Here is a 13154-nt window from a genome sequence, read left to right as displayed (position 1 = left end):
GCATGTGTATGGGTATATATACACGTGTATGCATGCATGTGTATATGTATCTGTGTGTGCATGTGTGTGCATAAAAACTGCAGGGTTCCGACTACTGTTTAGTTTCCAAATTACTTGTGTGCCAACTGATGCTTTTGGTGACCCTATCAGACCCCTCGGGACCATTCACGGATGTCCCAAGCTGGAGCTTGCCAGCCGGTCGCTGTGCTGTGGCACCACTGAACGTACCTGTCAGGAGAAAGCTGCTGGGGACAAAGGACAAAGTATCTGATGACACACAAGTGCACTGCAGATCCGTAGTGACAGGAAAGCAACAAGGTGGAGTTCTTAGCGTTCACTTTACAACGCACACTGTGTGATAGCACAGGGGAGCCAGAACACGTGACCTCCAGCAACGCCAACTCAAATGTACCTCGTGTCATGTAACCTTAGACTGTACGATATGAGTTGCCCAAATGCCATGTAGTGAAAGAATATTCCAGACCTAGAGGCTTAATTTCAATTTCTTTGTCATTCTTAAAGGTCAAGAGAAAAATGTTAAACTATGGGAAGAAGTTTGCAAGCTGTGTAGTTTTTCTCTCCTTCAAGACACAGAAGAAAATAGAGCTGTTGATTTAGAAAAAATTCTAGTTTTAAATATGTGGCTATGATTCGGAAGCACCGTACGTTATCCAAAAAGAATTTAAACGAAAGTCTGAAAAGCTTCTTTACCTGAAAATAAGCCGCCTAAGCCAAACAAACAAACCAAAGACCTCAATAAGTTCTGTAATTAGTACCTATTTCAAAATAATCTCTTGCTCTCTCGAATCACTCAGAGACACTGTGTGAGACTCAAGCTTAGGTGACATTGCTTTATGGCACCCCTCGACTCCCGGGGGCCTCCCCGTGCCCTCCTACAGGCTGTCACCATGGCTCCCCGACCCCGTCAGGTAGAGAGCTGCTCTCTGCAGTGATGCCAGGATCTCCCCAGGGTGCCTCCGGCTGCACACCCAGACCACAGGCGTGCAGCGAGCCCCTGAGCCCCTCACAGTGACTCCTGCGGACAAGTCACAGGGACCCTTCCCTCCTCCTGTGGCTGAGCTCTTGGGAGTTATTGCTTCAAACTGTGCAAGAGCGAGATTCTGAAAGCACCAGGGGAGAGAGGCCTGGGAGGGAGGAAGGTGAGATTTTAGGAAAAAGAGGCAGGAGCATGGAGGACAACACACAGACCGCCTGCTACGCTGGCTGGCAGGGGACACCGCAGTGACAGTCTGGCATCTGGCGGCAGAGGTCTTCACCTGAAGGCCCACCCAGCACCCCACTGCTCCCCCCAACCCGGAGCTGCTGCCCCCCACCGGAGCTGCTGCCCCGCACCAGAGCTGCTCCCCCCCTACCCGGAGCTGCTCCCCCCAACCCGGAGCTGCTCCCTACCTAATCCCAGGTGCGGGTGGTGCTCCACCAGCGTCCAGCTGTTGTCGTCCACACAGTGACTTCTGTAAACCAGCAACTGGCACAGGTCCCTGGCTGTCGTGTCCGCCAGTATCTCCACCACTTTGCTCGTCCCGTCTTCGCTAAAGACTTTAACATCCTGCAACACAAGGCGGTGACACTTACAGATGAACAACCTCGGGTTTTCAGAAATAAACACTGAAACAAAATAAACAGGAAATGTATAGACAGCAGCGCTCCGACACACGTATAATTGTTCTTCTAGGCGGCAGGTGACCAGAGGCTGCGGGTCTGCAGGCCACGCCCATCGACACTCCCCTTCCCTTCTCCGCACCCCCCCCCCCACCCGTGGATGCGCAGGGCACCGTGGGATCACAACACAGGCTCTTACAACGCCCAAGACACCGTGGGGACACGTGGCCAAACCAGAGTGTGTGAGCTACTTCTCTACCACCTGTCTTGGGAAGCGACAGAATTCCTTTAAAATACTGCTGGCGGTCTTGGAACTGGACATTTTACACTTGAAGCAATTGTGAGAACAAACAAAGCAACAGAAGGCCCGCAGAAATCCTAACTTTCCGTGACTCCAGCTGTTCTCCGTTCCTAGGGTCCTCAGTGCAGCAGACGGCACCCAGTGCCTCCTCCTGTCACCGCCACTCACCTCGTGCTCATTGAGGTGTAGGGAGAAGGTGAGGAGAAGTAATGTGAATATGCTGGAATTGAAAATACTAAAAAGATGGGCACAGTAAGAGCAGTCACAAAACCCGCTGGCCCCACCCCCTACAAAATTACAAGCCACCTTAGCTTTCCCAGTGTTGTTCAAAGCCATGACCTACCAAGAGCTCCCAGGCAAGGGGCTGGCCAAGCAGAAATCCAGAGGACCGAAAACCTACCCTGCGCCAGCTGCAGAGCTGACGGGGTGCCGCCTTTAGGGGAAACGTGAGATGCTTCAAGAAATCTTACCTCAACGGCATGGAAAAAGCAGTCCGAGGAACGAGACGGCATTTTAAATCGAGACTGTCCCTGCAGGGGAGTGTGTCCCGGCCTTCTCCCACTGTCCCTGGCAGGGAGGGACCCCTCTCCGGGCACCGATGGTGGGGACGGAGCCCCGGCGGGCAGGCTGTCTCTGGACAGCAGGGAAGCGGCTATGAGGCTGCCTCGGGCTCGGTCCTCTAGCTCGTGAATCAAGCCACGAGGGGCAGACCAATCAGGTCCCTGGCCGGGCCTGATGCAATCGCCCCCCACTCCCACTCCGGCGCCCCCGCCCGAGGCGGAGGTGATGACAACCCAACGACAACACAAGGCTCAGACCAACACTCCAGAAAAACCCCTGCTCGTTCTTTCCCACGGCAGTGAACTACCAGGCAGGACACTCAGTCTGAGCACGTGTGTTCTCGGAGCTCAGGCCTGTCTGCCAAATCGCTCAGCAACCTTGATCCCCGCAACCCATGCTGTCACTTGCGAGTTCGGAGCTGGAGCTTTCTGTGTCCTGAGTGTCAGCTGGTCTTAAAGAACTGGCCGCAGCTCTCTGTCTGTCTGTCTCTCTCTCCGTCCTTTTTCCCGTGTTTTTGATCAAGTGCAGACTTTGAACGTTTATTTCCACAGCGCAGAGTCTGGCAGGGCAGTGAGTTGCTGGGATGACGTCCCACGGGGATGGCACGTTCCCACAAGGACCGTCCCAGCCGACGTAGGGCTCACTCAGCCGGAGGGGAGGCAGGACCAGCCCGGGGGACAGAGCCCTTTAGCAGGGCAGGGTCCCCTGCCCCCGCTGTTCCTGCCACCTCTCTGCCAGCCCCCCAACCTGGGCTGGGTCAGGACTGAGGGGCCTGCTTACAGCTCACATTTATCTTTAAAGAAATCCACCCCCTGTCTTTTCTGGAATTGATGTTTCACTCAATGACAGCTCTACTTCTCCAAAACCAATTAAATATGCAAACACAGCTGTCATGACTAAGTATATAAAAATAAAATTTACTTTCAACACAGAAGATGTCTCTGGTCTATAGGTAAACAGTTTGTAAGAACAAATGCATTAACATAAAAGAAAAACAAATTTTAAAAAAGCAATGAATTCATACAATTCCTTATATATATGCTAATTATACATAATTACATACATATATAATGTATGCTACAGCAGTGCGTGCATACAACCACCCAAATCAACTACCCTAATTTTCCTTCTTTCCTAAGTTTCTAAGTGAGCTTATCTGTGACTACAATGAACATTATTTTCCCTAGGAAACTTAAATTAGGTTGAAGTGTGTTTCCCATCTCTCTCTCCAAGTCTTTTCCTGCCCAAATCATCCATAGCACCAGCTTTTAAATCTTCTTTTCAGCCCTACTGCACTTTTCTTTAAACTCTCTCCCTCACTTCTCTGTTGCTCCAAGGCCATGCCCCCGAAGGTCTATATATAGTCTGAGTATTAAAATCTAAGATGTGCTTTGTCATATGGCCACATCCCCGGCTTTCAGATCCCCAGAGCCGGCTGGTGGAGGGCCAGGAGGGGAAGCTGGGTTCGGGCTGCAGGCCTGTGACAGGGACAGACACAGAGGGACACAGGCTCCAGGACAGGACCTCGAATCCTGCACTGTCCATGCTGCTCCTGGTAGCGCTGTCCAGCTACCTCCCCCAACTCACCAGGGCCTGCTGACCACAGGCGAAACAGGCCCCAAGACAGACAGACAGACAAGCAAGCCACCACACACCCCTGCAATCTCACACTGGGAGCACGTCTGGAGCTCCAGGTGACAGTATCTGTAACGAATACACACGCACAAAGGAAGCTGTCCCCACTGTGCCTCTAGAGCCGGCAGCTCCGGAAGCAGCATTTTGCATTGTGCCCACTGGCTCTGCAGCCAGCTCCTGGGCGGTGCCGGGGCTCATTCTGAAAGCAAACGAGGGTTTCCATCTCAACCTTCAGCGCGACAGGCCTGGGCCGAAGGATGCCAGGGAGCAGGCTGAGGCCCGCAGGTCGGATGCTCGCCCATCCTGTGAGGGCGGGATGCAGAAGCGCCTCCCCTGCGAGCTGGCCGAGGCCTCCGCCCCACCGACTCCCAGTTCAGCCAGGAGATCAATGCCAAGGGCACATATGTATCTGGGGTAAAACTTCCAGGGAACACACGGGTGGATCTGGGTCCTGCCAGGATGAGGGAGAACTCAGAGTGCAGATCCACAGCGCCAGCCCGGCCCAGACCCTCCCTGGCTCTGTGACCCCAGTGATGGAAGGTGAAGCATCACTCATGGCCCCCTTGGCCCAGGTGGGGCTTCAGGGGAGATGTTCTAGAATCAGACCCGCTGCAGTCCGGCCTCGTCACCAACTAGCCGTGGGAACTTGGCTTAGTGGCCCAGCCTCTCTGTGCCTCACCCTTCTCGTCTGTAAAATGGGGAATCTGTCAGCCTTACAGGGTCAGCCTGCCTTGGGCTAATGGGAGCCTCTCCTGAAAAGCTCCCAGCCACCTGTGCCTGCCTCCGGGGTGCCCTCGGATGGACCAAGGACCTGGGGACAAGGCAGGTTCCCACTGAAGGCCTGAGACCCAGCAGCGGTGGGTGGGGATGGCGGGATCCTGACAGCCACGACTGACTCAGGTTTGCGGTTCTGAGAAAGCAAACCTCATGACGGGTAAGATGCACCGGGAACAATTCAATTGGAAAAACCAACCACTGAAACTTCAACTTCTGTTTCTGCACCACAAAGGAAATTAAGTAGCTAATTGCTTTTAAAAATAAAACAATAATTTATTAAGAATAACCTATATGGGAAAAGAATCTGACAAAGAATAGATGTGGTGAGTCGCCTACATACGAGAGTTCCGTTCCGAGAGCACGTTCGTAAGTCCAATTTGTTCGTAAGTCCAACAGATTAGCCTAGGTACCCAACTAACACAGTCGGCTCTATAGTCCTGTACTGTGATGGGTTTACAATACTTTTCACACAAATAATACATAAAAAAACACACAAAAAATAAAGAAAACATTTTTAATCTTACAGTACAGTACCTTGAAAAGTACAGTGGTACTGTACAACAGCTGGCACACAGGGGCTGGCATCGAGTGAACAGGCAAGAAGAGTTACCGACTATAATCATTAGAGAAATGCAAATCAAAACTACAATGAGATATCATCTCACACCAGTCAGAATGGCCATCATCAAAAAATCTAGAAACAATAAATGCTGGAGAGGGTGTGGAGAAAAGGGAACACCCTTGCACTGCTGGTGGGAATGTAAATTGATACAGTCACTATGGAGAATAGTATGGAGGTTCCTTAAAAACTACAAATAAAACTACCGTATGACCCAGCAATCCCACTACTGGGCATATACCCTGAGAAAACCATAATTCAAAAAGAGTCATGTACCAAAATGTTCATTGCAGCTCTATTTACAGTAGCCCAGAGATGGAAACAACCTAAGTGCCCATCATCGGATGAATGGATAAAGAAGACGTGGCACATATATACAATGGAATATTACTCAGCCATAAAAAGAAACGAAATTGAGCTATTTGTAATGAGGTGGATAGACCTAGAGTCTGTCATACAGAGTGAAGTAAGTCAGAAAGAGAAAGACAAATACCGTATGCTAACACATATATACGGAATTTAAGAAAAAAAAATGTCATGAAGAACCTAGGGGTAAGACAGGAATAAAGACACAGACCTACTAGAGAACGGACTTGAGGATATGGGGAGGGGGAAGGGTGAGCTGTGACAAAGCGAGAGAGAGGCATGGACATATACACACTAACAAACGTAAGGTAGATAGCTAGTGGGAAGCAGCCGCATAGCACAGGGAGATCAGCTCATAGCACAGGGAGATCAGCTCGGTGCTTTGTGACCACCTAGAGGGGTGGGATAGGGAGGGTGGGAGGGAGGGAGACGCAAGCACGGGACAATGTACACCAGACACGTGAACTAACTTATGTGACTGGACATGCAAATGCACGTTCGCGTCTCTGAAAGCTCACAACCTGAAGGTTTGTATGTAGGGGACTTATGGTACATGTATGTGTATAACTGAATCACTTTGTTAGTACACCTGAAACTAACACAACATTGTAAGTCAACTATACTCTAATATAAAATAAAAATTAAAAAAGAAACGGAGAAAAGAGCAAATCAATTTCAAGGCAACAGCCACTTCAATACTTATAAAATATGAGAACGTAGGCCATCTGCATGGCATAATTCTGATTCTGAAATTTGTAATAAATTCCTTGACCGTACTGCTTTTGTTGTATAAATGATAAAAAGAAAGGAACTTTGAATTAAAAAAAGAAGTAATATTAAAGAGGGCATAATTATGCCACCAGCCTGAGATCCTTTCGTTTCAGGGTTAGCAGGGGGAGGCAGGCTACCTAGCCCTCTGACTGGCTTGGCACCAGGGCCCACCTTAAAAGCCCCGAAGTGGTAATAGAAGGTTCTGTCCTTCCTGGAGCTCTGTTGACGCCTTTTATGCATTCATCGTATGGAGAGGGAAGTAAGAGCCTAAATCTTGGCAAACGTGCAGGAAGGAGTTTAAGAACAGTTAGGATTGAAGGTACGTCGTATCCACGGTCGTGGTCCCCAGCAGGCAGAGAGACGTTGGGGCCTCCTCCCTGCTGTCACCCGCACTCCTGCTTCGGGCCCTGGACACTCCCTGCTGGGCACGTGCAGGCTCGGGATCTTGCCTGAATTCCACAGACTCTTGACTTCGGCTGAGATCAACCCGTGAAAACAGCAAATGGAGGATTCTCAGCCCTTTGCCCCAGGCCTGTCCCAGGTGCAGGACGTCCCGGGGGGTGACAAAAGCCTCCAGGTGCCTGGGCTGAGCAGGGCAGAGGGCCCCCAACCCTGCAGAGAAACCCAGAGAGTCTGCAGGGTCTGAACTGGGGCGTTCGAGCGGCTTTGTCTCAGTTCTTCGTCTTCCAACTTACTTCTTAGTTCAAAAGCTCCCTGGATCCTGTTTAAATGCATTTTTCTAAGTGAGGATGTAAGCTGGGCTTTTCAGTAACTCCCAAAGCCTCCTGTAAATGCTAGGGGTAAACACTTAGGAAGAAGCCAGGCTGTATCCAAGGGCCACGAGGGGGCGTCCACGGTGGGAGGGTCAATATTGAAAGGCAGGCACATGAAAAGATATTCCACATGGCTAATTATTAGAGAAACACAAATCAAAACTACAATGAGGTACCACCTTATACCAGTCAGAATGGCCATCATCAAAAAGTCTACAAATCATAAATGCTAGAAAGGATGTGGAGAAAAGGAAACCCTCCTACACTGTTGGTGGGAATGTACATTGGTACAGCCATTATGGAGAACAGTACGAAGGTTCCTTAAGAAACTAAAAACAGAGCTACCATATGAACCTGCAATCCCATTCCCGGGCATATATCTGCAGAAAAACATGGTCCGAAAGGATACATGCACCCCAATGTTCATAGCAGCACTATTTACAATAGCCAAGTCATGGAAGCAACCTAGATGTCCAACGACAGATGAATGAATAAAGAAGATGTGGTACATATACACCATGGAATATTACTCAGCCATAAAAAAGAATGAAATAATGCCATTTGCAGCAACATGGATGGAACTAGAGATTATCACGCTAAGTGAAGTAAGCCAGACAGAGAAAGACAAACACCATGTGATATCACTTATATATATGTGGAATCTAAAATATGACACAAGTGAACTTATCTACGAATCAGAAACAGACTCACAGACACAGAGAACTTATGGCTATCAAAGGGGAAAGGGAGGGGTGGATCAATTAGGAGTTTGGGATTAGCAGATACAAAGTACTATATATAAAGTAAACAACAAGGTCCTATTATATATAGCACAGGGAACTATATTCAATATGTTGTAATAAACCATAATGGAAAAGGATCTGAAAAAGGATATACACACACACACACACACACACACACACACACACACACACATATGTAGAAGTGAATCAGTTCGGTGTATACCTGACACAACACAACACTGTGAATTAACTATACTTCAATAAAGAAAAAATATCAAAAGGGACTTGAGGACACAGCGGGAAAGGGGAAGCTGGGACGAAGTGAGAGAGCGGCATGGACATATATACACTACCAAATGTAAAATCGATAGCTAGTGGGAAGCAGCCGCATAACACAGGGAGATCAGCCCGGTGCTTTGTGTCCACCTAGAGGGGTGGGATAGGGAGGGTGGGAGGGAGGTGCAAGAGGGAGGAGACATGGGGATATATGTATACGTATAACTGATTCACTTTGTTATAAAGCAGAAACTAACACACCATTGTAAAGCAATTATACTCCAATAAAGATGTAAATATATATACATATCGAGAGGGAGGCAAGGCTGTGGAAGACAGGAGGTGGGAAGGGCTGAGGGGCTCCTGGTCCTGCTGGGGTCATGGGGAGGGAAAGCAGGAAAGCCAGCTGAGCCCAGGCACGTGGCGGGTACACCTCTGAGAGCCCAGTGGCCACACCAGGGCCCCAAGTTCACGCCCTCCAAGGCTGATGGAACCGTCTCCTGACCAGGTGCGGGGTGGAAGCCTCGGGACAGCATAACAGCTCGCCCAGATGGAGGCGATGGGCCCACGGGGGCCCAGGTGTGAACCACGGCATCTGCTGTTCGCCTTTCTGTCAGCAAGACGCTTCCCAGGAGCTACACGAGGCTGTTGGTTCTGGGGGGCCCTGAAGCCCCCAGATGGGGCAGGCCGAGCGAGTATGGGTGAAATTAGATGCACTTCAGGCGAGGGCAGAACCAGGGCCGGGACAGGTTCATGGTAGTGAAAAGAAGGTAATTCTACCAATTTTTTTTCAGTTCTGGTCTAAATCAATGATGTTCTTTTGAGCCACAGGGAATGATAATTGAAGCTGCTACACGTAAGTACGTGGTTCTATTCACCTTGGCTAAGAATATCATTATCTTCCTGCTCCATTACAGGGACCCGAACTGACTTAAGAGAAATAAGCATCTGAGTTATAATCGATTGATTTCATGTTTCAGAAAGAATTACTGATAAAAATATTTTAAGTCCTCGCAATCCTTTCCAAAGGAGTTAAGGTTCTAGAAAGGACTCACGAAGTAGTTCTTGAAAGTCAACCGCAGATCCGGAGCCCCTCTGTGGACACCCTCACCGCCTGGCACTCACGGGCAGGATCCAGGGCACACAGCCCGAATCAAACCCGAGCTGCTCAAGGGTACACAGATATATTCGTTTTTTCTTACAGGTTTTCACTGTAACACATTTGGAAAATGCCTAAGGGACCAAGGAAAGCACTTGACAATCACTGACGACTCCCAGATTTGCTGTTACAGTCCTGGAGTGTGCCCTTCCAGTATTTTCTTGCACAGGCGTTTATAAATAGACGCACTGACGTGACTGGGCTCAGACGGCAGACGCGGTTTTGCAATCGGGCCGTGCAGCTTCACGCTACACCATAAACATCCACCGGGTCTTTATGTCTCTTTGGTGCTTTAGTGCCTGCGAGGGATTTCTTCACATGTCATGTTGTATCAACATGAACGTCATGCTGCCCATCCGGCGGCTTCTAGACTTTCATTCTCCTCAAGTGCTCCCTGGCACGCCTTTGTACATGAGCCTCGGTGGCTCATGTGTGGGTTGAATTATTTTCTCAGGATAAATGGCCGGGTGTCAACTTTCTTAAAGTGCCACCTCTAATAAGGGAAACGTTTCCAAGAATGGGGATGCCGGGTGTTTGGCAGAATGCGTGCTATTCCTTAAAACAGGATTTAAGGGGCACGGTGGACCTGCGGGCATCCTCTGAGTATCCCCAAATCTCCAGCCTCCCACTTAGCAAGAACTCACCAAGCACACTCTCTGTGCTGGCCCCAATCTCCCAGATGTCCACGGGTCCCCCCGACCACTGTCCAAGTGCATCAATTACGGAGCCTGTGAACCTGCCAGCCCTGGGGTCAAGCTCCTGCTTGCCACTCGCTGCACGAGTTACCCGCTCTGACCTTGGACAACCCTCAATCCCCAGCCTATGTGACAGTGAGGGACTGTCACATAGGCTGACGGTGAGTGTCACTCAGAGAAACGCATGCAAGTCCCGTCCCACGGCAAACACTCCACAGATGATCATTCCAGACACACTCCACTTGTCTCCTCCTTCTGCGGGCATCATGTGCCTAAAAGAACCCCCTCCCCATGCACTGCAGGACCATGACCCCTGCGGCGTCACCCAGGAAGAGGGAGCATTTGGCAGGAAGCTTCTGCTCCAAGACTTCTACGGGGCTTTTAGCTGTTTCTGGTCTTAGCATGGAGTTGAAAAGCCAGGTATTAGGAGTCTGCTTTGTATTTCAAGCAGCTGAAGCCCCCAACGAGAGGCAGTGCCGGTCCTCAGGAAAAGAGGCCCCATCACGGCCTGTCCATCCTGGTGGGGTGGGGGCCGTGGAGAGCTGTCTGCCCACAGCAGGGGTTGACCAGATGATCCCTAAGAGGCCTGATAACTTGGGTCCGTCTACGGCTCTGCCGGTGGCAGGTGGCAGCTTCTGGTGGGCAGGTACCCCTGCAACGTGAATTCAGGCTGAAGCCTGCAGGGCAGACCAGGCTGGGTCTTTCCATCCAGATAGAGCCCTCAGTGGGAGCAAACTCCCAAAGCCAAGCCCTTCCTGGGTTAGGCTTTGTCTTTTGGGCAATGTCTTCCAGGGGAACTCATGGCACTAGGGCTGCAAACGTGCAGTGTAAATGCAATTCCTGTTTGAATATGGAATTTCTTTAGTGAGATTAAGGAATTGGGTGTCTCAATGGTATTAATGGTCCTGTTAAAAAAAAAAGTCAGTCTTTTACAGAAACATGCTAAAAAATTTATAGGTAAATGACATGATGGCTGGAATCTGCGTCAACAGTGTATATGGGGGTTGTGGCTTCACAGTTGTGGGGTCTGGCTGGGGGGCACACGGTGTTCACCCCCCTATTCTACTTTTGTGCAGGCTCTAAATTCTTCATCAACAAAACCTAAACATGCCTTCGGTGACCCTTTAGCCTTGTACTGCCAGAGGAAATAAAGCATATTTGAAACCTTTTCCTACCTAATCGGTTTGAAGAATTGAGCCCAGTACCCCTGGGTAGAGAAAGCATCGCTTGGTGGTTCCTGATGGGGGGTTAGGGTAGGGGTGGATTTTGCCCCCCGAGGGACATTTGGCAACGCCTGAGACATTTCTGCTTGTCACAACTGGGGTGTGTGGTGTGTGTGTGTGTGTGTGTGTGTGTGTGTGTGTGTGTGTGTGAGGGCACAAGACGGCTTCACATCAAAGGACTCCCCAGGCCCACACGTCAAACATGCTGAGTGCACAGCAAGGGGAATCTCGTGCTAGGAAGCGAGTTAGTACTTTGACGAGGATGTGTCACAAGGAGATAGGAACCAGCCCCACTGGGACAATGTGAGCGTCAAAGCGATGGCTGTAATCAGATAATAATGTGTCCTTACTGACAAATAAAGAAACACACAGGTAAATAGCTGGGAGAGAAGGGCTGCTCTTCCTCAGTGCCCAAGGCCAACTCACAAATGCAGAACGAGAGTCGGAATCGCCAGGCAGGATCATCCATAGGTGACAGAAGCAGCCAGTGGAGTCGGAGGGAGGAAGCGTATCAACCTGGTTTCAAGTCATCTTCCTTTACAGTACTTTTTAATTACCAAGGGGATAATGGCAACTTCACAATGGAGAAACTTAGCAGACGTGGGTAATAAACATCAACATCGGTGATAATGGAGAAACCAACATCACAGCATCCTGAACTCCTGCCCCGAGAAGGATGCAGCTGTCTGTGGCCTCTCTGCCACGTACAACCTGATGGGGCCCCAAGGCAACTCCCCACAAACAAAGAGGGGGCTCTGGTAACCGCTTATGTGACAAAGGACGCGGAGCAGCCAGGAAGTGCCCCCGTGTGAAAGGGAATTAGAGACGTTAAAACCAGTGCAGAGGGTGGTCCTGTGTTGGTTCACGAACCAGAAAAAAAGAAGCCATAAAACATTAGCAGGACAACTAATGAACTGTGAATAAGGTCTGGATCCCTGCAGGCCCTGATTTCGGAAACTGCTGTGTGCTACGCTCCCTGTAATACACTAGTTATACACATGTGCATACAGATGTGTGTCTACATACATGCATATGGGACAGCATGTTAGCCACTAGGGAATCCGAATAAAGGATCTATGACAGGTCTTTGTATTATTACTGCAACTGCTCTTATAGGTCTGAAGTTATTTCAATGTAAAAGTTTAAAGGACACATTGTGCAAAAATAATGGCACGTGGGTCCCCTCTGTCACTCGGCATCTCACCGGTGTCCTATCACCCACAGAGGCGAGGTCACAAAGATGACATGAGGGGACTCTTGCTTGGTTGCTCTCATCAGGAGGCCCCTCCTCCTTCTCCATTAAGCCTCTGTCTTCACTGTGCAGGACTCTTAAGATCCCAAATCCGCAGGCACCAGGCAGTTCCATCACGTCTGGGGTCAGTAAAATGTCCGAAACGCAAAGACGGCGTTTGGGGAGGTCAGGCCCACACAGGTGTGCAGCTGCCCCTGCCCAGGGAGGGCCCACGTGCGCGCCTGCACTCTGAGAGGTGGCTGCATGACGGAACCACCAGACAGGGCTGTGACACGGCACCCCCCCTGCCACTGCCTGTCCCTCTGTCGTGTAACGGCAGGACAGGCCACCCGTCAAAGCCCTTCCCCCAGACCGTCTGAACCCCATCGAGTATCATGGGTCTG

The 13154-nt window shown here is 50.0% G+C and overlaps 1 protein-coding gene across 10 annotated transcripts in view; it reads right to left on the bottom strand.

Annotated features, from left to right (window-relative positions):
• GRB10 (growth factor receptor bound protein 10) overlaps nucleotides 1-13154 on the bottom strand; it is a 197208-nt gene that overhangs the window by 44408 nt on the left and 139646 nt on the right. For all 10 annotated transcript variants that reach the window (XM_089917928.1, XM_089917926.1, XM_089917925.1 and 7 more), the window contains one exon: nucleotides 1411-1567. In XM_089917928.1, the coding sequence (XP_089774054.1) occupies nucleotides 1411-1567 (157 nt within the window). The remainder of the gene's footprint in view (nucleotides 1-1410; nucleotides 1568-13154) is intronic.

This window comes from Delphinapterus leucas, chromosome 9 (assembly GCF_059928025.1).
Source record: "Delphinapterus leucas isolate spDelLeu-1000000601 "Yukka" chromosome 9, BTC_Dleu_Yukka2, whole genome shotgun sequence".
Lineage (NCBI taxonomy): Eukaryota > Metazoa > Chordata > Mammalia > Artiodactyla > Monodontidae > Delphinapterus > Delphinapterus leucas.
Note: the sequence above shows the minus strand (reverse complement) of the source record. Positions and strands in the feature narration are given on the sequence as shown.